Source organism: Centroberyx affinis, unplaced genomic scaffold, assembly GCF_046629955.1.
Source record: "Centroberyx affinis isolate AG114_WGS23_722 - 3 ecotype Tasmania unplaced genomic scaffold, CSIRO-AGI_Caff_v1 ptg002629l_1, whole genome shotgun sequence".
Classification (NCBI taxonomy): domain Eukaryota; kingdom Metazoa; phylum Chordata; class Actinopteri; order Beryciformes; family Berycidae; genus Centroberyx; species Centroberyx affinis.
In genome coordinates, this window is record NW_027280823.1 from 112,515 (window position 1) to 138,668 (window position 26,154).

The following is a 26,154-nucleotide window of genomic DNA, read 5'->3' on the forward strand; positions in this document are numbered from 1 at the left end:
TTGCCCAGGACGTGCACCCCGCGCAGTACCCGCTAACAACTTCTACTATAGTAGTTATGAATTAATTTATCTGTGTGAAAGATTTGTCAACTTTATGAGATAAAACATGGCAGCCAAACGTAAATCTGATGTGACAGTTCCCGCCGAGGAGAGCGACCAGCTGCTCATCCGCCCGCTGTGAGTTCACTACTAACTTTTCTTAACTTTAGCCCCGATGTGTGCTCACTGGACGCCGAAGTCCATTCAGAACCCTGATAGTTTAATGCCGCCTTGCTTATCGACAAACGTACATACGCCACTTGAGTCTTAAACGAATCAACAGGAGCCATTCTTCATTTCGGCATACATCCAATACACTAAGCAGCAATTATTTTAATAAAATGTAAACTTTTATAGCTGTTTCGCCTATTTGTCCCGCAATCCTAACGTTAGCTTACGTTAACTCTTGAACGCACCGTTGATGGCGGTAGCGAAGCAGCGACAATCACTTTTAAAAGTTGATATTTTATTGTTAGAAATGTATTCTTGGTGGATTACCTGAATGCCGAATTTACTATAAGACCCTAATCATTTGTAAAAGGCTATAACTCGTATTCTACCGGGTACTTGCCTTTGCCGATAAGTAAGTTCGTTTTAAAGTGACAGATTTTCTAAAGGAGTTTGGCTTGCTGGTGTAACGGAACAAATCCTATCTGGGCTGCTAACTAGCAAGCATCAGCATGAATGTAAACGCAGCTTCTTTACCCTCAGTATTTGTTGTGATTAGTTGGATTGCTAATTTATGGAAGCCCATTTCCGCCACTGTGATGAAAATAACGGTCCTGTAAGTCATTATAATGAGAAACTTTCTCAAAATAATGACTTGGTATCTCAAAATAATGAGAAACTTTCTCAATTAGTTGCTTCTGTTGCTTTGGCGCATATGAGGAAACAACACTAGTTTCTCATTGTTTTGAGATACTAACTCATTGTTTTGAGATACTAAGTCATTTTGACAAAGTTTCTCACTATTTTGAGATACTAAGTCATTATTTTGACAGTTTCTCACTATTTTGAGATACTAAGTCATTATTTTGAGAAAGTTTCTCACTATTTTGAGATACTATGTCATTATTTTGAGATACGAAGTCATTATTTTGAGATACTAAGTCATTATTTTGAGATACTAAGTCATTATTTTGAGAACGTTCTCACTATTTTGAGATACTATGTCATTATTTTGAGATACGAAGTCATTATTTTGAGATACGAAGTCATTATTTTGAGATACGAAGTCATTATTTTGAGATACTAAGTCATTATTTTGAGAAAGTTTCTCGTTATAATGACTTACAGAACCATTTTTTTCATCACACTGGCGGAAATGGGCTTCCATACTAACTAATTCATTTGTTTCATCTAAAGTTGTTGACAAAATTGTTTTGTTTGTTTAATTAGTTTATTCATGTTCAATATTTTAACATCTTTCTTGCTCGTAGTTTCTTAGATGATTTCCACTGACATAATTAGAATTGTATAGTAATCAGAATCCAATCTGCATTCCATTCTACTTAAATTGACCTTTGACCTCCTTACTATAGGTTGCTTGTAGAGCTGCAACGATTAATCGATTAGTTGTCAACTGTTAAATTAATCGCCAACTATTTTGATAATCGATTAATCGGTTTGAGTAATTTTTTAAGAAAAATAAGTCAAAATTCTCTGATTCCAGCTTCTTAAAAGTGAATATTTTCTGGTTTCTTTCCTCCTCTATGACAGTAAACTGAATATCTTTGGGTTGTGGACAAAACAAGACATTTGAGGACGTCATCTTGGGCTTTGGGAAACACTGATCCACATTTTTCACCATTTTCTGACATTTTATAGACCAAACAACTAATCCATTGATCAAGAAAATAATCGACAATGAAAATAATCGTTAGTCGCAGCCCTACTCCTTACTACAGGTTGCTTGTGATACTGGTGATGTAGGGTTTCTGCTGTTCCATCAGTCAGCAGGATAACAGTGAGCTGGTGTCAGATGCAGGTTAAACTCGTTGTGATGTTTCTGTGTCTCTGCCCGCTTCAGAGGAGCCGGACAGGAAGTGGGCCGGTCCTGCATCATCCTGGAGTTCAAGGGACGAAAGATCATGGTAACAAACCGCCTGTTCTGCATCACACGGGATATAAAGACATACATGTGCAGACTTCACTTCAGAGTGTTCACATGAAAACAAACAGGGGGAAAGAAAGAAAGAAAGAAAGACAGTCTGGTTCCTCTGCAGCAGTTTAAATAAAGAACACACAGGGTTTATTCATTTGTAGCTGAGCTGCACAATTAATTGAAAACAAAATTAAAATTACAATATGAACTTCTTCAGTTTTCAAATCATATGATGCTACAGTTATTTTCTCAGAGTTGAGTTCATAGTTTTCTGCTGCTGAGCCTAATTTCTGCCTTGTTAATTAAATAACACATTGTAAAAAAACAACAAACTTTCATTGTATTCAAACACAGCAAATCTTAAGCAACAACATCTCAGTTTTTTATTAAAAATGTTTCTTGTTTTCTGAAAAATTGCAAATATTGAAAAATGTCTGTATACTGTGTTCCGATTTATATTGCAATTGCAATATTGAGCAAAATGATCGTAATATGATTATGTGTCAGAACTTGTCAATTAGTTGATCGACAGAAAACTAATCGATTACAATTTGATAAGTGATTAATCGTTTTTGGTCATTTATCAGTAAAAACACCAAACATTTCCTGGTTACAGCTTCACAGATTTTCTGCTTTTTTCTGTTTCATCATCACATTATTAAATGAATCCTTCTGGGTTTTTTTGGCTGCTGGACTAAATGATTAATAATAATAATGAAGCTAGTGTTCAGTTGCTGTGTTAATGTGTTCCCAGCTGGACTGTGGGATCCACCCCGGCCTGGAGGGGATGGACGCCCTGCCCTACATCGACCTGATCGACCCGGCTGAGATCGACCTGCTGCTCATCAGCCAGTGAGACTTCCTCCTCTGCTCTGAAAATACATTTAGTTATTAAAAATGACATGATTTAAAGAAACCAAAAAACAGACATAAAAATAGTTGACATATTAAAAGTATATGTTTAAAACAGATTATTAGACAGTACAAATATCTGAAGTGTGTTAAAAGAGAAAGCTGTTATAGATCTGGCTGTAGGGAGTTAAAGCCTTTAACTCCCTACAGCATTCTAAGTCCCGCTGGACGGTGGCGTCTGTAGCGTTTTCAGACCCCCGAAATACCGCAAATAGCAGATAGATAATTATCAGGTCATCCATAAAACGTCTCAAAGTGAGTTTTCCTTTTGATAAAATACATTTTATTTGTCTAAATATTGTCAGATTTCTTATCATAACCCCTTTATTTCTGCTGTGGCGATTTCTTGCCGCGTTTTGCAGGAAAAAAGTCACGTAAACAGAGTCCAATTAGCGTAATTATTTCTGGGTTATAAAATAAAACGTTGGGTTTTTTCTGAATAAATGTGCAAATGAAACAATTCAACCAATTTATCTACTCTAACATCACCCATTTGTGTGTTTAATAGTGTGTTAAAATGAGCTGAGATGTCAGTTTGGTTGAGAGCGTCTGCCTGGAACTCTCATTGTGATTACATTAGGGCAGAACGTTTGACCTCCCTGTTAAAGGAGAAAAGAGGAGTCGTGGACTTAAAGCTCATTTTCCTCTGTCTGTGTCTAGTTTACATGTCAGTGGTGGTTTCTTACCTGCTCTCCCCCCCTCCCCCTCCCCCCACCCCCTCAGTTTCCACCTGGACCACTGTGGCGCTCTGCCCTGGTTCCTGCAGAAGACCAGCTTTAAAGGCCGGACCTTCATGACTCACGCCACCAAGGCCATCTACCGCTGGCTGCTGTCCGACTACGTCAAGGTCAGGTGGGTGGAGCTTCAGAGTCTGAGAGACGAGCGGAGGAGCTGAAGAAGATTTACATGACATCATCATCATCATCATCATCATCATGTGTTTCTGTGAAGCTCAACAGGCGGAGCAAGACACAAACACTGACAGAGTTGCAGGATCAATAAATTCAATCATTCCATATAAATTCACTCTCAATCTCATCACTTTCAATCTAAGTCATTTACACAAACACAAGATCTCAAGTCAAGACTTTAGAAACCTTTTCAAGTCATCAGAGTACAAGTCAGAGTCAAGTCTCAAGTCTTCTCTTCATGCATCAAGTCAAGTTTGAAGCAATTAAAACTGACTTGGACTCGAGTCCAAGTCATGTGACTCAAATCTTACTTGAGTCCTAGTCGTGTGACTCGAGTCCAAGTCATGTGACTCAAGTGGGACTCGAGTCCAAGTCGTGTGACTCGAGTCCAAGTCGTGTGACTTGAGTCTGACTGGAGTCCAAGTCATTTGACTCGAGTCCAAGTCATGTGACTCAAGTGGGACTCGAGTCCAAGTCGTGTGACTCGAGTCCAAGTCGTGTGACTTGAGTCTGACTGGAGTCCAAGTCATTTGACTGGAGTCCAAGTCATGTGACTCAAGTCTGACTCAAGTCCAAGTCATGTGTCTGGAGTCCAAGTCGTGTGACTTGCGTCTGACTGGAGTCCAAGTCATTTGACTGGAGTCCAAGTCATGTGACTCAAGTCTGACTCAAGTCCAAGTCATGTGTCTGGAGTCCAAGTCGTGTGACTTGCGTCTGACTGGAGTCCAAGTCATTTGACTGGAGTCCAAGTCATGTGACTCAAGTCTGACGCAAGTCCAAAGCGTGTGACTCGAGTCCAAGTCATGTGACTCAAGTCCAAGTCATGTGACTCAAGTCTGACTCAAGTCCAAGTCATGTGTCTGGAGTCCAAGTCGTGTGACTCGAGTCCTAGTCGTGCGACTCAAGTCTGACTGGAGTCCAAGTCATGTGACTCAAGTCTGACTCGAGTCCTAGTCGTGTGACTCGAGTCCTAGTCGTGTGACTCGAGTCTGAGCGGTCATGTGACTCGTGTCCCTCTGGTTGCAGTAACATCTCTGCGGACGACATGCTGTACACGGAGACGGACCTGGAGGAGAGCATGGAGAAGATCGAGACCATCAACTTCCACGAGGTGAAGGAGGTCGCCGGCATCAAGTTCTGGTGTTACCACGCCGGACACGTGCTGGGCGCCGCCATGTTCATGATCGAGATCGCCGGGGTCAAGGTAACCGCCAGAGACTAGAGACTAGAGACTAGAGACTAGAGACTATAGACTATAGACTAGAGACTAGAGACCAGAGACCAGAGACTAGAGACTAGAGACTAGACATGAGCCGTCTGGGTCTAGTGTCTGAATCAAATTTGGCGTACAGTTAAGGGAGCTAAATATATCCCACAATGCATCGTAATGTCTAGTAAACAACTGTGGTCACAGGAAAGGTGAAAGTAAACCTTGATGCTTTGTGAACTGGAGGCAAAATGTTGACTTTTAAATAGAGATGTTTCGATACCATTTTTTCCTTCCCGATACTAAGACCGATACCTGAACTTTAGTATCAGTCGATACAGAGTACCGATCCGATACCAGTGCGTTAAAAAAAATATATATATTATTTTTAACTGCTGTATTCTACCAATCCTGTATGTATGTGATATGATTGCTATCATTGTTGTATGGCCTGGCTCAGGTTTGTAAAACATGAACAAATACATACAGAGAATGAATGCCATAGAACATTATTATCTAGTTTGACAGTCAGTCATAACTGAAAAAGAACATAAATAAGTAAATCTAGGAATAAATAACAATTCCTTTAAAGAACGGTTAGAGTGCAGCCACAATTTAGTAAAATAAAAGACATTTAAAATTTTAAATAGTACAGTAACAGTATAAATTTAGTATATAAGTATAGATTTCAGGGAAAACGGCCGTTTTATCTGTGTGTGTGTGTGTGTGTGTGTGTGTGTGTGTGTGTGTGTGTGTGTGTGTGTGTGTCCAGCTGCTGTACACAGGAGACTTCTCCCGTCAGGAGGACAGACATCTGATGGCAGCAGAGATCCCCAGTGTCAAACCAGACATCCTCATCACCGTGAGTCCTGAACTTTATTTAAAAATCCCTGCCAGACGTTGAGTCGACATGTAACTTTATTTAAACACCTTTTATTTAAACTTTATTGAAACAGGAGTCGACCTACGGGACTCACATCCACGAGAAGCGGGAGGAGCGGGAGGCTCGCTTCTGCAACACGGTCCATGACATCGTGAACAGAGAGGGACGCTGTCTGATCCCCGTGTTCGCTCTGGGCCGAGCACAGGAGCTGCTGCTCATCCTGGGTGAGACCACACACACACACACACACACACACACACACACACTCACACACACACTCACACACACACACACACACACACACACACACACACACACCAAGGTCCCCACGGGTCCTTGAAGTTTGTGAATTTGAGAAAAAAAAATTAAGGCCTTGAAAGTTTTTGAAAATAGACATGGGTCATTGAAAGTGCTTGAATTGATATATTCTGTTAGAGAAGGCAAGAGAGCACATAGTCTGCCATCACTGTAACACAGCACAGGTGAGAAGTGTTCACATTCACACGTTCAAGCCTCTCTCTCTTTTTAATTGTTGTCTGTGAGCTTCTGTAAAGCTGGTTCTCCCAACCTTGATCCGTGTCTCAAACTGTGCCGTGTTGGGTCCTTGAATTTGAGGGAACTGGGCCTGGAAAGTCCTTGAAAAGTCCTTGAATTTGATGTTTAAGAAGGTGTGGGAACCCTGATACACACACACACACACACAGAGACACACACAAAGAGAGACACACACACACACACAAACCAACCAGCACCCACCCAGCACTGTACACCCACCCTGACCCAGCAGAGTGTGTGTGTGTGTGTGTGTGAGTATTATGTTTTGTATTGTGAAGATCTATGCCACTGGTCCATGATTTTGTGAATGTACTTTACTGCACCTTCAATATTTGTGTCCTTATACGTTTTCTTCTATGTGGACATAAATAAATTGTTAAAATGTGTGTGTGTGTGTGTGTGTGTGTGTGTGTGTGTGTGTGTGTGTGTGTGTGTGTGTGTGTGTGTGTGTGTGTGTGTGTGTGTGTGGACAGACGAGTACTGGCAGAACCACCCGGAGCTGCACGACATCCCCATCTACTACGCCTCGTCTCTGGCCAGGAAGTGCATGGCGGTCTACCAGACGTACGTCAACGCCATGAACGACAAGATCCGCAAGGCCATCAACATCAACAACCCCTTCGTCTTCAAACACATCAGCAACCTGAAGGTCAGGAGCGCTCCGAGTCCGACCCGTGACCCGAAGGTCACGGGTTCGATCCCACAGCAGCTCAACGACCGGGAAGCACCTGCTGGTTACCTGATGAGAACAGAGACACAAAACCATCTGTGTGTCCTCGGTCGTTAGCTCCATGCTAACACTTTTCTTTTTATTAGAGTCTTCAAATATACAACAGATTGGCAATGACAGTTCTTTCTGTATCACCAGAGGAAGCTGAGTACAGAACATATGTGTCAAAGACAATAATCAAAAGGAAATAGAGAAAACACAAACAAAACAAAGAGAAAAGAAATAGTAAATTAAAGGGAAAAAAAGAACAATGTTTACGTTCCAGGGGTTAAATTACTTTATATTGCATAAATACAAAGTGTAATTTTTGGGCATTCATGCTTTTCATACATTTTAGAGATTTGGAAAATGTTTCTAATTCATTTTTAAAGGCTGTTAAACAGGATTGTGTTTTGCAGTATTTACATTTGTGTATAAAATATTTTGCCAGAATAATTAAATTATTCATTAAAAATTCTATATTTCTATCTTCTATAAACATTCAAAATTTGACATTTTCTCTCCCCCCCTCTCTCTCTCTCTCTTCTCTTCTCTGTCTCTCTTGTCTCTCTCTCTCTGTCTCTTCTCTCTCTCTCTCTTCTCTTCTCTCTCCTCTCCTCTTCTCTCTCTCTGTCTCTCTTCTCTCTCTGTCTCTCTCTCTCTCTCTCTGTCTCTCTCTCTGTCTCTGTCTCTCTCCTCTCTCTCTCTTCTCTCTCTCTCTCTCTCTCTCTCTCTCTCTCTCTCCTCTCTCTCTCTCTCTGTCTCTCTCTGTCTCTCTCTCTCTCTCTCTCTCTCTCTCTCTCTCTCTCTCTCTCTCTCTCTCTCTCTCTCTCTCAGAGTATGGATCACTTTGATGACATTGGGCCCAGTGTGGTGATGGCGTCTCCTGGTATGATGCAGAGCGGTCTGTCCAGAGAGCTGTTTGAGAGCTGGTGCACCGACAAGAGGAACGGCGTCATCATCGCTGGCTACTGTGTGGAGGGAACGCTGGCCAAGGTGCATTCTGGGAAACTAATGATGCCCCCTTTTTTTGGCTCGAGAACGAGGCTTTTGAGCCTTCGGAGCTGAAATGGGAGCGGGGAGTTTTTGTGGCTGAACAGAGTCTGGGCTGGAAAGTGAGTTTTAAAAGCCAGAAGCCTCAGCAGATGGGCTGATGGCTGAAAGTAGCTCTGCCTCTTTGACTGACTGACTTGTTGGTTTCCTGTGGTTTAGTTGTGAGTTGATGGGCAGCTGTCATTTCTGTGCAAGTGTGTGCAGCTTAGGAAATAATGGTTGTAATTGCTTAATTGTTACTTTTAGTCATCAATGAGTCTTATGTATTGATCAACAGCTCTATCTTTTGTTGTATGTCCTAGTTTGTCCTGTCATCCCAGGGCTGTACCTTAACTGTTGCACATAGCTCTGGTGCTACAGAGGGTGATAGTTTTGTAGCACAGGCCACAAACTTGTAGCACGCGTATAAAACATCTGTTACCATCTGTAAAAACAACCAAGTAGTGCAGTTCATCACTTAAACAGGTGTGTGACTGGCAAAGGACATTAATGTTGCATACAGGGCAACAAAATCCAAACCTTGCCCATAATGGTAAATTGCAGGGACATAACTGTATACAAAACATCAATATATTACGCTTCACATTAGGTGTGTGAAGCTTTGGGAATCTCACGATTCGATTTGATTCTGAGTCTTGGGTGTCCGAATCGATTCAGAATCGATTCTCGATTCAAAACCGATTCTCGATTGAATGAATAGAAAAGGAGGCACTACTTTCAGTCTCTTGCTCCAGTACTCTGTGCCAAACCTTTCACTGGTGTCCTTAGTCCACCGAAATACAATATGAAACATAACTGGCAATTAAGATAAATGGTCCGCAGCCTCTTTATTTTAAAAAGTTAACTGTGTTAATTAATGAATAAATTAATTTGAAAGCATCTTACAGTCTCCTGCCTGTATGAGAATAACAAAATGAGGGGGAGGCGGAGTGCTCGGCTGTGTTGTTATTAACGTTCTGTCTCAGCTGTGCAGAGAAGCTTCTCTGCTGAACTGTTAGCTCCGGGGTCGTAGTCCAAGACACAGAGCGGGTGCAGAGCGGGTGCAGGGCGGGCGCAGGGCGGGCGCAGGGCGGGTTGAAGTTGTTAATGCTGCAGTGTGTGTTGGTCAGCCGGTCTCGTTTGTTACTGCTGATCTCTGAGTGACGGCGTAGAAAGTTCTCAATATACTTCATGTTCGTCTCACAAAGGTAATTATTTAGTCATGTTTGTAGGGCTGGGTATTGTTTAAAAAATTACAATACCAGTACCAATACCAGTACCCTTAAAGTGATACCGATACCAATAGAGTACTTCTTTCGATACCTTTTTTTTTACGTTTTGGTGTCATCTCGGCACGCTGAACTGCCAACTCCATCACACACACCGCGCTCGACTTCACCTCCACAGACTGTATGAGCCAATCACACGTTGCATTAAATCAAAGAACACTCGCGGTGATTGGCTGTGGGCAAAACCAGACAATTTGTCATTTTTTTCTAGATCTGTGTACAAAAAGAATCTAATGCAGGTATCGTTTGACTGGAGAAGTTTCGATACTACTTGGTACTGGGTTATTACGGTGGATACCTTAAAGATATCGAGTACAGATACCCAGCCCTACATGTTTGCAACTGCTTGCCTTTTTTGAAGATGAACTACAGTATAACTCTGTAGAAGCTGTAGACTGTCCGGGTGCTGCGCTGCGCTCCGAGGAAACGGCGTAGAGGCAACCGCATAGGAATTATGGGATTGTTCCCTAGGAATTGTGGGAATCGGTGTTGGATGTATGGACTCTACACAGTCGGGGACATGATTTGTAATCGCACGATAGACTACAACTACCAAGTAGAATAGCGATGTGCCATCGATTCACCTCACACACAAACAAGCACACGAACCCTCACTTCACACAAACGAGCGGCTACACACACACACACACACACACACACACACACACACACACACACGCAAAACACATGCAACATATATGTCACGTTGTACATCCCTGGATCCTAACTGAATAAAAAACTAAATGACAGCAAAACTGGACAAAACAGCTAAATGGAAAAAGACTAAGTAAGGGAAATACAGTTAATTCTAAAATAAAATTAGTGGTGTTGAGGATGGATTGGGACAGTGTGTAACTCTCGTGTGTGTGTGTGTTGTGTGTGTGTGTGTGTGTGTGTGTGTGTTGCAGCACATCATGTCGGAGCCGGATGAGATCACCACCATGTCGGGTCAGAAGCTGCAGCTGAAGATGTCGGTGGACTACATCTCCTTCTCCGCTCACACAGACTACCAGCAGACCAGCGAGTTCATCCGAGCGCTGAAACCTCCTCATGTGGTAAGACACACCTGCTTTAATCTATCAACCAATCAGCTTCCACTTTAAACACCCCTGCTTTAATCAATCAACCAATCAGCTTCCACTTTAAACACACCTGCTTTGATCTATCAACCAATCAGCTTCCACTTTAAACACACCTGCTTTAATCAATCAACCAATCAGCTTCCACTTTAAACACCCCTGCTTTAATCAATCAACCAATCAGCTTCCACTTTAAACACACCTGCTTTGATCTATCAACCAATCAGCTTCCACTTTAAACACACCTGCTTTAATCAATCAACCAATCAGCTTCCACTTTAAACACACCTGCTTTGATCTATCAACCAATCAGCTTCCACTTTAAACACACCTGCTTTGATCTATCAACCAATCAGCTTCCACTTTAAACACACCTGCTTTAATCAATCAACCAATCAGCTTCCACTTTAAACACCCCTGCTTTAATCAATCAACCAATCAGCTCTCTCTTTAAACACACCTGGTTTAACATCCAGACCAATCAGCTGTCTCTTTACTCACTTTAAACCTGCACCATGGATCTATTTTCTCAGAGAGCGATCAGACCAGAGTTTTGGTCACATGATGCAGGTTGGGCATTCAGAGGCTGTGATTGGTCAGGAGTGATGGAGAGCTGATATAACACATCAGGACTTTGAACACTTCAGTATCATTAAATTACAGTTTCTTATCATGGAAACATGAACTAGTGATATACGATTATCTATTATCGATTATCATTAAAAAAAACAATTTCTGAAAGTCACAAAATGCTAACAAGCTAGCAAACGTCTGTGCAAACTTCCATTCATGTTAGCATGAAGAGACTTCAAGAAAAAATATTTTAATGATCTTGCTGTTGTTTGATAACCATGAAAAGGTAACGACAAATTATTTACAGCATTTACATTTCACATAAATTATTAGAACACAGAAAAAACAACCTCCCAGTCACCTGGTAAGAAAAAAATAATTGATGTGGAAATCCATACGGGCACCGAGTGGTGAACCTTCACGGCTCCATGTGCACCGGGCCCTCCGTTAGTAATCAGTGTGCACAGAGTCCTAAACCATGTCCACGGATTAGTAGACCGTGCACATGGATTTGTAATATGTATATTGATGACGTCACACAGGGAAACCACAGCGGCCCACAGAGTTGCATATAAAATTTAATTAACATGCTTTTTCTACAAGCATGATTTATACTGGGAGTAAATAGGTTTCATATTGTCACCAAAACACACATCCGATCATAAATTAGACCTACTGATGTGATTAATCAATGGTTATGGTTCACATATGGTCTAGCTCAGTGATTCTTAACCTTTTTCATATCAAGGACCCTAATTCAGTCCACATTAGAACCACAAACCCCCATTTGATGAGATTTTGTCTGAGAATATTTTTACTGTCAGTCATGGAATTCTGGACAAAATCATATCTATCCATAATGTAAGTAGAGAGATAACAGAGAAACTATGATCAGAACAGTCATTCTTCTACATTCTCTAACTGTGTTCACTTCTTCTAAATGAAATAATGATGAAGTTTAACAATTCATCAGTTTTCTGGGGACCCCCTGGAACCCCCTCAAGGACCCCTGGTGGTCCCTGGACCCCACGTTGAGAACCACTGCTCTAAGTGCCTAATGGCTATTACAGCTCACTATATGTCTGCCCAGCTGTGTGTATTGGCTCTGGCTCACTGTATATCGGCCTGAAAGTCCCTCTGTGATGTCATCAACGTAGATATTACAAATCTGTGTGCATGGTTCACTGATCTGTGGTTCCGGTTTAGAGTAAACTAAGAAAACCGAGCCCACTGAATCACGCTTTTTTTTTTTTTTTGTACCAGGTGACCCTCCACAGTTCTCCTTATTGCACTAGGTTTATAGATTAATTATGCTGTCTGTTGAATATTCATTCATTCAGCACAGACATGTGTCAGTTGTTTTCGTTGTTCTTGTTATTGGACTAGTGATTGGACATCAGTCAGGAACATTTACTAATACTAATACATAATACTGTACTTAAGTACAATTTTGAGGTACTTGTACTTTACTTGAGTATTACCATTTCATGCTACTTTATACTTCTACTCCACTACATTTCAGAGGGAAATATTGTACTTTTTACTCCACTACCTTTATTTGATAACTTAAGTTACTAGTTACTTTGCAGATTCAGATTATTAATACAAAATATAATCAACTAATAAATTGTGATGTATTATTATAGATTACTGTAAGCTACCCAGCAGTATATAAAGTAGTGGAAATCAGCCCCACCTTTTCCAGCTGCAACATTAAAGTGATGCTTACACATTAATGCATCAATAATTATAATTCAATAATATAATATATACTGTATTATTCTGAAATGGGCCATTCTGCATAATGAGTACTTTTACTTTTGTTGCTTTAAGTACATTTTGATGCTAATACTTTTGTACTTTTACTTAAGTAACATTTTGAATGCAGGACTTTTACTTGTAACAGAGTATTTTTATACTGTGGTATTTCTACTTTTACTTCAGTAAAAGATCTGAGTACTTCTTCCACCACTGTGTGTAAATGAGGCTGAGGTGTTGTGATGTGACTGGTCCCGGTGTCCCGCTCAGATCCTGGTCCACGGGGAGCAGAATGAGATGGCCCGTCTGAAGGCGGCTCTGATCCGGGAATACGAAGACAACGACGAGGTCCACATCGAAGTCCACAACCCCCGCAACACCGAGGCCGTCACCCTCAACTTCAGAGGAGAGAAACTGGCCAAGGTACCAGAAAACACCTCAGCATGTTTGTTGTCTTCTGCACAGCTGCAATGACTTCTGGGTAAAAGCTGAAGTGCCAGTATGAACAAGTCAGACACAAAACACTAGAAGTTGTCAATTTTTTTTTGTTTTCTTGTTCCGTTTGTTCCAAAGTTTTAACTTGCTATGGAAAAAAAATAATAATAATAATGTCGGCAGAGGTGTGACCAAGTCAAGTCTGCTCAAGTCCCAAGTCAAGTCCCAAGTCAAGTCTCAAGTCTAAATGTAGAACAGCAAGTCAAGTCAGAACAAATCAGGAGTCCAGTATCAATTTAATATCTTAAAGAAAACTAAATATCTAGGACTTTTCAATGCAATATGGTTTTAATAGGATAAAAACTTGGTAAGAGCATCATGAGTTTGATTTCTATAATCAGTTTCAACTTCAATAAATTCAATCATTCCATACAAATTCAGAAAACAGAATTTAAATTCAGTCGTCTGCTGGAACAAATCTCATCGCTGTGCGTGTGCAGTCCCGCTGATTCCCAGAATGCTTTGCTGCACAGGTGATGGGCGAGCTGGCTGACAGGAAGTGTGTCCAGGGTCAGAGGGTTTCTGGGATCCTGGTCAAACGCAACTTCAACTACCACATCCTGACGTCCTCCGACCTCTCCAGTCAGTACCTCTGTGTGTGTGTGTGTGTGTGTGTGTGTGTGTGTGTGTGTGTGTGTGTGTGTGTACAGTGGACATTTATTCACCTTTCACATGCTTTGTTAAGTTGGTAGAGATTTATCTAAACAGACTTATTGTTGTTTCACTGCAGTATTAATGGAAAACTCCCCTAAAACTCTGAGACTCTGTTAAACACACAGTATGTCATTTCTGTCTTAATTCAAAATCTAAATATCTTGGCATCATGGCCCTGTTACAAAGTCGATTTTATATATATTTACCCCATTTAGAACAGTTCAGCAGCCTGTGGGACAGTTCTGTTACAGCCACCTTTTAAATTGGAAGTTGATGCCTCTTCTCTGGAGGTTGTTGAAAGGCATTCTGGGAAACGTAGTGAATCACTAACTGCAGTAGAAGTAGAGGAGGCAGGTTGAGGGAAAGCTGGTTCACCAAACAGCAACATTTCATCTTCACTTCATGATTTCCACTGAACTGTATATTATCTTACTGTTTAATACTGTAATGATGTTTCAGTTTTGAGCCGGTCTTTAGGTGGAACATTAGCCGGAAGTTTCTGGTCTTCCTGTCTTGCCGTGTCCCTGGTGTCTGGTCCCTGTGTGTTGTGTTCAGGGACCCCGGTCTGGTCCCTGTGTGTTGCGTTCAGGGACCCCGGGTCTGGTCCCTGTGTGTTGCGTTCAGGGACCCCGGTCTGGTCTCTGGTCCCTGTGTGTTGCATTCAGGGACCCTCCAGGCGTCTGGCCGGTCTGGTCTCTGGTCCCTGTGTGTTGCCTTCAGGAACCCCGGTTCTGGTCCCTGTGTGTTGCGTTCAGGGACCCCGGTCTGGTCTCTGGTCCCTGTGTGTTGCGTTTAGGGACCCCGGTCTGGTCTCTGGTCCCGGTGTGTTGCGTTCAGGGACCCCGGTCTGGTCTCTGGTCCCTGTGTGTTGCGTTTAGGGACCCCGGTCTGGTCTCTGGTCCCCGTGTGTTGCGTTCAGGGACCCCGGTCTGGTCCCTGTGTGTTGCGTTCAGGGACCCCGGTCTGGTCTCTGGTCCCCGTGTGTTGCGTTCAGGGACCCCGGTCTGGTCCCTGTGTGTTGCGTTCAGTGACCCCGGTCTGGTCCCCGTGTGTTGCCTTCAGGGACCCCGGTTCTGGTCCCCGTGTGTTGCGTTCAGGGACCCCGGTGTTCCTCGCTGTCTGACCCGTGTTCCCGTGTGTTCAGACTACACAGACCTGTGTGTGGGGACGGTGAAGCAGACCCAGGCGATCCCCTTCAGCGGCCCCATCAGCCTGCTGGTCAGCCAGCTGCGCAGCCTGGCCGGTGAGTCGCTGTTTCCTGCATCTGCTCATGTGTTTCATCTCATGTGTTTCGTCTCATGTGTTTCGTCTCATGTGTTTCGTCTCATGTGTTTCATCTCATGTGTTTCATCTCATGTGTTTCATCTCATGTGTTTCATCTCATGTGTTTCATCTCATGTGTTTCATCTCATGTGTTTCATCTCATGTGTTTCATCTCATGTGTTTCATCTCACTTTGTCTAATGATTTTATTGTTTGTTTTTTTTATAATGTAATAATGTTTTCGGGTTGTCTGTCTGTCCGTCTCATTCTCCTGAACTCGATATCTCAGGAACGCCTTGAGGGAATTTCTTCAAATTTGGCACAAACGTCCACTTGGACTCAGGGATGAACTGATTAGAATTTGTTGGTCAAAGGTCAAGGTCACTGTGACCTCACAAAAGACGTTTTTGGCCATAACTCAAGAATTCATACGCTAATTATCACAAAATTTCACACAAATGTCTAATTAGTATAAAATGATGAAGTGATGACATTTTATATCCAAAAGTTCAAAGGTCAACTTCACTGTGACATCATAATGTCTTGCTTACCACTGTAGCTGAGAAAACAATCTTGGGTCATTCTACAAAAACGGTGGAAGTGCTGTCACTTACTTTTGCAGACACCAAAATCCTTTAAGTTGACCTAATAATCACATTAATTATATATGTTCAATAAATAAAGACTGTCCTTGCAATGATAAAACAAAGTTTATTGGCGGAGGCATACAACCGTGAGGCGGTTACTTCTAGTTTTAAATATGTTTCAAACGATGCCAAAATGTATTTACATACAAAAACAAAAGCACACAAACAGAAAACGTTTCAGTCAAAAGAGCATCATCAGTTTTCAGTCTTTTGACCAAAATGTTTTCTCTTTGTGCACTTTTCTTTTTTCTTTTGGGTTTTTTACCTTTTATAATGTGCAAATTCTTTTTGATCTTCTACCTGAGACATTTTTTTCCTTCAACCTTTTTCATATCAAGGACCCTAATTTAGTCCACATTTGGGCCACAGACCCCCATTTGATGAGATTTTGTCTCTCGGACCCAAATCTGAGAATATTTTTATTGTCAGATATGATTTCTGTGTCATAGGTAGAGAGATAACAGTGAAACTATGATCAGAACAGTGATTCTTCTACATTCTCTAACTGTTAACTTCTTGTAAATGAAATAATGGTGATGTTTAATAATTCATCAATTTGCTGGGGACCCACTGGAACCCTCTCAAGGACCCCTGGTGGTCCCCGGACCCCACGTTTTTATTATTATAATTATTCTGATTATTATTCTGTGGCTGCTGTGTTGCAGGAGAGGTGGAGGAGGTGGAGGGAGCAGAGAAAATCACCGTCAGGATCTTTAAGAACATCACTCTGGTTCATGAAGCCGGCATGGTGCTGCTGGAGGTCAGAGCAACTCGCACACAGGCAACTTTTCTGAGGCAACGGTGACGGCAATATTGCCTCCCAGAGTTCAGTCAGTCAGTGGATTCGCTGATCTGCTGCCTCACTGCAGCTGTCTGTTGCCTCTGGGTTTCATGGCTCTAATATTCATTTAAGCTCCATCACAGACATGTTATGTAGCTTGTCTTTTTATCTTTTATCGGCTTTTTATCGTCTTTCTATTGTCTTTTTACGTCTTTTATCTTTTATCTTAACTCTATCTTGTTCTATTATTTTATTTATTTTAGTTTTCATCCTACGCTTATACCACTATTTACTTGAATGTTTTCTCTTTTCCACCTCTGTCCTCCTATGAATTTAATCCCTGTTTATTATTGTTTTATTGCCTTTTAAATTCATAATTTGAGTATTCTGCTTTTATTTTGTCTGTCAAAGCACTTTGTAAACTCTGTTTTTAAAGGTGCTATATAAATAAAGTTAGTATTATTAGTTATTATCATTTATATCTCAGTTTTCTTCATGATGGGGATGGATCAGTGATCTGGTTTGTCCTCCTGTCTGTCCTCAGTGGCTCGCCAACCCGCTGAACGACATGTACGCCGACGCCGTCACTACGGTGGTCCTGGAGGTCCAATCCAACCCCAAAGCTCAGAGATGTGAGTGAACAGGAGAAACTCTGCATGTCCAGTCTGAGCTGCTGTTGATCCACAGCTGACATCATCACACTCATGTAGAGACGTTTCCTGTCTCTGACACCAACTCAAATCACTGATAATGTGTTGAGACATTTCCTCAAAAAAAAAAAGATCAAATCAACCAAATTTTTATTTCTGGCAATACCAAGTTAACTTACACAGGGTGTCTGCAGATAAAATATCTAAATTTAAGGCTTTACAAAGTTTGAATATGTCTTAACTCCAGGTACTAGAGATTTTAATTCTTTCTCCATGTGATGTCAGGTTTCTCTGAGTCCAGAACAGAGTCTGCTGCTCAGTCTGCATCCTGCTGCTTTACTGACCACAGCTGGACTTCATGTCTTTTAACGATTAATTTCCTGTTGTCCTTTTACTTATTCTGCTCATTTATAGTTTCATAACTTTCATTAGCTGTGTTCCAACAGCTTGATTTGTAAATTAGTCAAAAATTTATTTGCAAGGAGCATTAAAAAGCTCTTAAAAATTCTTCAATTTGACTTTATTTGATTTCCTGTAATATCTGCCACTTGCTGGAGGCTTTTATCCAAAACTCCTTCCAGCAGCATGAAGGTTTCTGTCTTCAGTGTTTAAAGAGAGTTCTGGAAGTGAAGGTGAAAGTGTCGTCCTTTAACCCAACAGAATCAATCAATCAATCAAACTTTATCTATATAACACCTTTCAAACAAATCAAATGCAATTCAAAATGCTTTGCAAGCGACTGACAAAACATGGGATGTTAAAAATGAATTTAGAGACTAAAGCACACCAAAACAACAACAAAAAAAACCCCAAAAAGTTAATTGAATAGGACAACAATAAAAGATGGGTAGTTAAGATAATAAAAGATAAATGATAAAAGATAATACAAGCAATAAAAATAACAATAAAAATAAAATTATGAAATACTACACAAAATAGAAGCTTTCTGCTGGATGCTGGCGATGTGGAAAGTGAAAGGATCAGGAGTAAAGAGTGTTGAGCTCCACGCTGACGAGGTTTTGTGTTTGTTTCAGTTGTTGAAGCGAAGAAGGACGGTGTGGACATGGACATGTTCGTGGACAGACTGGAGCTGATGCTGCAGTAAGTCCTGAAAACACCTTCTGGTGGTTTGTTTTAACCTCCCTGGGGTGCCAGTAGGGTGGAGTTTCCCCACATAGAATGATACAGCGGCTATGCTAGTGAATATCTATATCTACAGCTCTGGAAAAAATTATGAGACCACTGCAAAATTATCAGTTTCTCCGGTTTTACTATTTATAGGTGTGTGTTTGATTCATTTTGGACTCATCAGAGAAGATGACCTGACTCCAGTCCTCTACGGTCCAGACCTTCTGGTCTTTTGCAAACCTCAGCCTGGCTCTTCTTTGCTTCTGAACTCTTCCTAAGCTAAAACATTAGTATTGTGTTGTTTAAAAATGAATATGAACTTGTTTTCTTTGCATTATTCGAGGTCTGAAAACATTGCATCTTTTTTGTTATTTTGACCAGTTGTCGTTTTCTGCAAATAAATGCTCTAAATGACAATATTTTTATTTGGAATTTGGGAGAAATGTTGTCAGTAGTTTATAGAATAAAGCAAAAATGATCATTTTACTCAAACACATACCTTGTATAAATAGTAAAACCAGAGAAACTGATAATTTTGCAGTGGATCTCTTAATTTTTTCCAGAGCTGTATATAATGTTTCAGTAGAACTCAGCCTGCTGTGTGTGTGTCTGTGTGTGTGTGTGTGTGCGTGTGTGTCTGTGTGTGTGTGTGTGTGTGTGTGTGTGTGTGTGCAGGGACATGTTTGGAGAGGACTGTGTGGATGTGAAAGGCGGGAAGCGGCTGAGCGTCACGGTGGACGGCGTCACCGCTCACATCGACCCACACACCAGAGTGAGTAGAGACACTGTAAACCGTCTGTTAAAGTCCTGATTCATTAAAGTCTCCAGTCTGCTTTTATTTTGTATTTATTGCCTGGCTAGTAAGAAATAAATGTTTTTCCAGAGAACATTTTTTATCCCTTGATCGTATTTTTAGGGGCGTTTTGTCCTTTTTGGGGGCAGTTTCACTGGGTTTTAGTCTAAAACACATTTGCATGGCATGCTGTCACATGAAGCCTCACTTCACACCAGTCAGATCAGCCTGAACTTGTTTCTCCCTGCCAGCAACAGAATGTTCCAGAAGACTCTCTGTCTCAGTCTGTCTTCACCTCCGGTGTTTCTGCTGCTTCAGGCTGTGAACTCGCAAAGTTTTCTGATCAAAAAAACACTCATTCTTTCACACGTTCTTTCCCAGAATGCACTGGAAAGAATCACCATAGGCTCACAGGGAACAGCAGTCGCATTCATGTGTGAATATAAGAAATGTGACGCAAAAGGAGCACTGCTGCTTATTTTTTGGCCCCTCGTTTTTAATTTCACTTGATTTGATGAACTTCAAAGAGCTCCCGTTATTTTCTGACTCGGGTGGCTGGGGACTCTGGCTTATAAATAAAATATATACCGTATTTCCTCTAATAGTGGCCGGTAGTCAATTAAAAGCCGGGTCTCCGATAATGTCCGGGGACACGAGCAAATAAAGGCCGGCCCCAAATACAGAAACAAAGGAAAAAACAACGGTGGATCCCGGTAAACTCCTGGTGCCTGTTATATAATGTAACTGTAGTTTGTAGTAACGTACAAGTGCCACCAGATGGCGGTGTGCCACAAGACGGCTCGGCCGGAGGAAGTCTCTGGAGCGTGCCGTCGTCCATTACCGTAATTATCGGTAATGCGTTGCAGTAACAAAAAAACGGATACCTAACGAACCCCAACAGAAGCAGATCAGAAAACAAGGAGGCTTCGTACTAAAATATGAGCAAATATACTTATCAAACAGAGGGAATTAGAAATAAAGGCCTGTCTCTAATATAAGCCTGCTTCCAATAAAGGCCTGGGACCCTCTGCAGCTGAGGGAAATAAAGGCCCGGGCCAATATTAGAGGAAATACGGTATATTGGAACTGTATGAGGAGATGAGTTATATCGATGTTGTTGCACTTCCCACTGGTCGCTGATGGAGGCTACTGAAGATCACCTAATGCCCCTTTACCTGTCTGCTGACCTCTGACCTCTGACCCCTGCCCCCCCCCGCCCCCCCTCTCTCAGGCGGTGGAGTGTGAGGAGAGCGGCTCGGAGGACGAGTCGCTGAAGGAGATGGTGGAAGTCGCCGTGCAGCGGCTCTACGAAGCCGTCAACCCCGTCTTCTGACAGGCCACGCCCACTCTGTGATGTCATCGCCGCTCGGCTCTCCGGTTTCCGTGTTCCTGTCTGCGGGGAGCGACGGTCTGTATGAACTGATGTGGAGGTTCATGGACATTTTTATTAAGTTGAGAAAATATTTTCCTGTTTCGTTCCTGTTTTCCTTTAACGAAGATGGACGATTTGTTTAAAACGCGATTCCAAAGGAATCTCCTGTCCAACTTACTCTGAATCCTCGGTCGATAGCTTTTGTATTTTGTATTTGTAATATCTATAAAACAAATGTCAATGCAGAATTAATTTCCTTATGTTGAAAATAAACGTCAGCGTTTGACAGTGACTGCAGAGTATTTTGGAGTTTTGTTCTGATTCTGGATTCAGAAAGAAAAAGAAAAATGTCTTTCAGGTTTCTGCAAGTCCTGAAAAAGTCTGAAAAAAACTTAATTGGCGTTTATCTTCAAATAGGTGAAGGATATGGAAAATTGGCTAACAAGTGTTAGACAAAATCCACTGGACTTGAAATGGAGAGTTGAAGATGTTTCTAGAAGAGTTTGGACGTCTCACTAGAGATGAAAAAGTAGTTTCTTATTTCATTGTGACTTTACAGAAGGTCTTGATTTTAGAAGGAGGAACAGAAAAGTAATAAAACGAGTAGAGGAACTAATTAATAGTAATAATATTCCTTCTGAAATAATACATGACTTTGAAGAGTATAAAGTCCCATACGGATTACAACAGATGTTAAAACGTATTGTAAAATAGAATATAGAATAGAATAGAATATTGTAGAATGATTCAACAATAAATCCATGCACATCATACTGTATGGAAACTGACAGTAAACAGTTTATTTCAGACTCTGCACATCAACACAGCGGCTTCATCATGTATGGCAATAAAATAAAACACACATTAAAGACAAAAGGTGGAATTGTAAATGGATTAATAATTACTGAACGCAAAACAAGACGCGATGTGCATCACAAAATATGGCAAATGGTATAATGAAGATAAAATAATACACACTGTACAGAGAACAAGACACAAGTGCATCACAATACATGGGAACAGATATAACGACAAATATCACAATATATTCTAGTACATAATATTAAAAATACTTATTGTAGTGCATGTGAATACCACAGATTAGCTGTACATAAGGCACTGGTGATAGTGGTCAAGTCAATTCATTCATTCGATTCAGTTTTCACTGTTGATTGTCAATTAAAAAATATTTAAAAAAAACAGACTTTCTGAACCAAACTCAAATATGTTACCACAGTGAAGTCATGAGTTCAGAACAGTCCGGGTCTAATGGACAAAAAGTGTTCAGATTTGCATAAAAACAACAAAATTGGTCTCCATGTATATCGCAAACACGACACTGATCGGCTGCGGCGGCCATTTTTCTGTCCACCATTACCAACAAACGGTATAATAACTGTTCAGCTCATCATGTAATGGCAGATTTAATTACATCATATTAAGAAATACAGTGGCATTGCGGTTTTAAGAGAACAGAGAATATTGTAAAATTATATCCTTATCAGTTCAGAGCATGGAGGAAATAAAAATGGCCGTCAGCCGATCTGTATTGTTTTTGTGCAGAAAAGGTTCAGAGCATCAAACTGAACATGTAGAGCGATTTTGTTGCTTTTCCACAGATGTGAAGGATTTGGCCTGTTTCCTCCTGATGATGCAGTCTGTCTCTACAGGACTTTGGCCTGATCCTCAGCTCACAGCATCATGTCAGACCTGATGGCTGCAGAGTTTACAGTGTTTCTCATAGAAAAGCTTTGTGCAGCAACAACCAGGCTGAACACATGAAGGGAGCTGAGGAGAATGGTAACGTTCAGATTTCTACACCGCAAAAAATCTCCATCTAAACAAGTCATTTAATCATATTCAGGCTTAAAAACTTATCTTTCTTAAAACAAGTTTAAAAATCCACCAACAGGGTGAGATCATTCCACTTGCTTCCAATGCAGTTTGGCAGATTGTAGTTTAAGTTGTACAAACATTTCGGCAAATAATCTGATTGGTTGACTTAAACCTCAGTGGGCGGAGCCAAACAACCACAGTTTTTCAAGTTAGCTAACAGGCTAACATGAATGGCAAAGAAGAAACTCTGGTCAAAATATAAAGAAAAAGTTTTTTCATTCCTTCATGTCCATGGCATCATGATGTTGAAGGTCAGCAGCTAGCTAACAATCTTACCTAGCTAGCTACAGGCTAGTATGGCTAGTTTGAACTTGAAGGTCAGCTAGCTAACTAGCTAACCTAGATAACTAACCTAGATTGTATTTTTTCAGTTACAGCGGCGCTAGGCTTCATAATATTAGCTTCCTCCTCTCTTACCTCTTGGCTATTTTTTTTTTCCACTTGTTTTAAGAAAAATATGTTTTTTAAGACTAAATGACTTTCAATGGATATTTTCTAATGGATAGATCAAGGCACTCAGGGTTAGAGGTTCAATTCCCACTGGGGCCAACAGTGCTAAATATGTGCATCACAGTACAGTGAGATACTTTGGATAAAAGTGGCTGATGTTGCATATTAAAGACAAACTACTGCTTTGTCTTCACACAGACTGAGAACCGGCTGGATGAACAGAACAGACTCCTGGCTTGGCAACATGTACGAAAACAACAAGTTCATCTCTAAAACGCTTTATATCCATTTTGGAAAAAAAACCTGAAGTTCATCATTCAGTATCTGTAATATCTGTAATACAGCAGATCCAGTCTGTGAACGTTTTCTTATTTACTAAACCAAGGAGTTCAGTTTTAAATTTGAGCTGTCAATCAGGTGATCTGGTGTCAGTTTTATCAAATGTTTCATTTTTGACTGAGATTCTTCATATTCAGTAAAAGCAGCACTGGTGCTGGTTCTGTTGCTGTTTCTTGGTGAATTAAATCAGATTCTGCTCCAGTTTTGTTTTTACAGTTTCAACAGCTTCAGATCAGGCTGGTGTCAAAACACTATGTGCTGGTGATCTGTATACCTGTGCAATATTTACAGTGTTATATTTTATCAAGCTGGCTGGAGCACACTCCTGCAGAGGGTCAAAGATCCTCTCTGCTGAAGTGTCCTTGAGCAAGAGACTGAATCCCAGAAAAAAAGTCAATTTCCCTGCAAGATCCCATTATTACCATCACTGGATCATTATATACAGACAGACAGACAGGCATGTATACACACAAATGATTGTCAGTCATTTGCCTCTGGAGCAGAAAGGCTTTTAAACATTTAAACATCGTCAGGAAGGAAGGAAGCGCTGCGACAGATTAGGGAAAAAGCCGCTGTCAATCATCTGACCCAACTGTCGAGCTACAGTACATGTGGAGGGCTTTCAAGAGAAGTAACGCACCCTCTGGCGGCCATATTGGACGTCCATAGCTTTTGGGAAACAGCGGCTGCAAACAGCTGATTGCATTTCTAAACTTGCAACTCGGTCGTGTCAACTGGATCAAGACATGCAGACAGTCTGATGTCAGCTAACCATCACTGTCTTGTTAACACATCTGATTAGCACACTAGCTAACGGATCTAGTAGCAGCTAACGTTAGCATGTTTACATTAACATCAGTAATCCAATGAGTACTGTAACAAAATACTGCTCCTAGGGAGTAATATGTAAAGTAATATTACTTTTGAAATGAGTAACAAGTAATGAGTAATATACTGTAGAGCTGCAACGATTAACCGATTAGTTGTCAGTTATTAAATTAATCGCCAACTATTTTGATAATCGGTTTGAGTAATTTTTTAAGAAAAATAAGTCAAAATTCTCTGATTCCAGCTTCTTCAATGTGAATATTTTCTGGTTTCTTTCCTCCTCTATGACAGTAAACTGAATATCTTTGGGTTGTGGACAAAACAAGACATTTGAGGACGTCATCTTGGGCTTTGGGAAACACTGATCCACATTTTTCACCATTTTCTGACATTTTATAGACCAAACAACTAATCGATTAATCGAGAAAATAATCGACAGATTAATCGACAATGAAAATAATCGTTAGTTGCAGCCCTAATATACTGTAGTTCTTTTTTGAGTAGTGACCCCAACACTGATCTGACAAGTCCTGCTTGCTTCGACCCTGTGGTTCCTCTGCAGATCTGAGTCTGGACCAGAATACAACTTTCCCAAACTGCAGAACGTCACGTAACCCTGTTGTCACAAGAAAACCTCGCAACTCCAATAACTTCAAATGAAAGATTACATGGTAAATATTCTACGATCCTTGATGGTCAAACTGAAAACGAGGCAGCTTGTCTTAGCTCCTGAAAAGTTGACATTTTGGAGAAACGACGCAATGAATATTGCTATTTGTCGATACCAGATATTATGGCGTTAGCATGGAGTGTGCTTCATATTGCTGTGGTATTTTGGCAACAGGAGAGACGGTGCTGTAAGTGGAGGTTCCCTGGTTTCATCTCCCAGGAGCCTGAGGGCCAAGGATGAGCTAGTGGTTAGAGAGACCGTCCTTCTGACTGAAGACCGGGGTTTGATCCCCTGTGGCAGCAAGCATCCACCCTGCTGAAGCTGAGCAAGACACTGGGTCTTTGTCAGGATGCGTTCTTGTGTCTTCCGTGACTAGGGCTGGGTATCGTTTAAAAAAATTGTGATACCAGTACACCAGTACCCTTAAAGTGATACCGATACCAATAGAGTACTTCTTTCAATACCTTTTTTTTTTACGTTTTGGTGGCATCTCGGCACGCTGAACTGCCAACTCCATCACACACACCGCGCTCGACTTCACCTCCACAGACTGTCTGGGCTGTAGCTGCTGCAGTAGTCGGCCAATCACACGTTGCATTAAATCGAAGAACGCTTGCAGTGATTGGCTGCGAGCAAAACCATACAAATAGTCATTTTTTTCTAGATCTGTGTACAAAAAGTATCGAATGCAGGTATCGTTTGACTGGAGAAGTTTCGATACTACTTGGTACTGGGTTATTTCGGTCAATACCTTAAAGGTATCGAGTACAGATACCCAGCCCTATCCGTGACACATTGGACGTAAATATCTAATGACCAAAGTACGATTCAACTGAGGATGGGTCGGATGGCGACTTGGCCGACAAAGACAAAAGGGAAGTTCCAAGATTGGTTGTGAGAGCGACGCATCACAGCCGAACACGCAGCGGTCTGCGGTACAAAGCCGGTTGATGCAGCCGGGAGAATAAACTAATAAATCGTCTGAAGCTTTGACGACGCTTCTCTGCTCTCGCGTTCTTGAGAAGTTTGTTCTCTCCAAGACGAAGGAAGAGCGTTCACCACCAGAACACAAGAATCAATTTGACATTTTTGGATTTGAGAGTCACCTGCTGAACCTGCTACCCTACCACCCTGACCT

General features: G+C 41.2%; 1 protein-coding gene across 2 annotated transcripts; it reads left to right on the plus strand.

Moving 5' to 3' along the window:
* LOC139657094 (cleavage and polyadenylation specificity factor subunit 3-like) lies at positions 1-21,108 on the plus strand. 2 transcript variants are annotated; one of them, XM_071534807.1, is made up of 19 exons: positions 1-177; positions 2,069-2,132; positions 2,898-2,995; positions 3,779-3,907; positions 4,993-5,170; positions 5,946-6,035; positions 6,130-6,280; positions 7,085-7,260; positions 8,158-8,316; positions 10,550-10,696; positions 13,322-13,474; positions 14,020-14,128; positions 15,345-15,443; positions 16,775-16,869; positions 17,435-17,526; positions 18,122-18,137; positions 18,592-18,641; positions 19,344-19,440; positions 20,693-21,108. In XM_071534807.1, exons 1-19 carry the CDS (start codon positions 107-109, stop codon positions 20,792-20,794), a joined length of 2,076 nt encoding a protein of 691 aa, XP_071390908.1. In that variant the 5' UTR covers positions 1-106; the 3' UTR covers positions 20,795-21,108. The 2 variants fall into 2 exon arrangements, with proteins under 2 accessions (XP_071390908.1, XP_071390907.1); XM_071534806.1 differs by lacking the exon at positions 18,122-18,137 and having other exon boundaries at positions 17,435-17,522; positions 18,575-18,641.
* Positions 21,109-26,154: the final 5,046 nt, after the last annotated feature.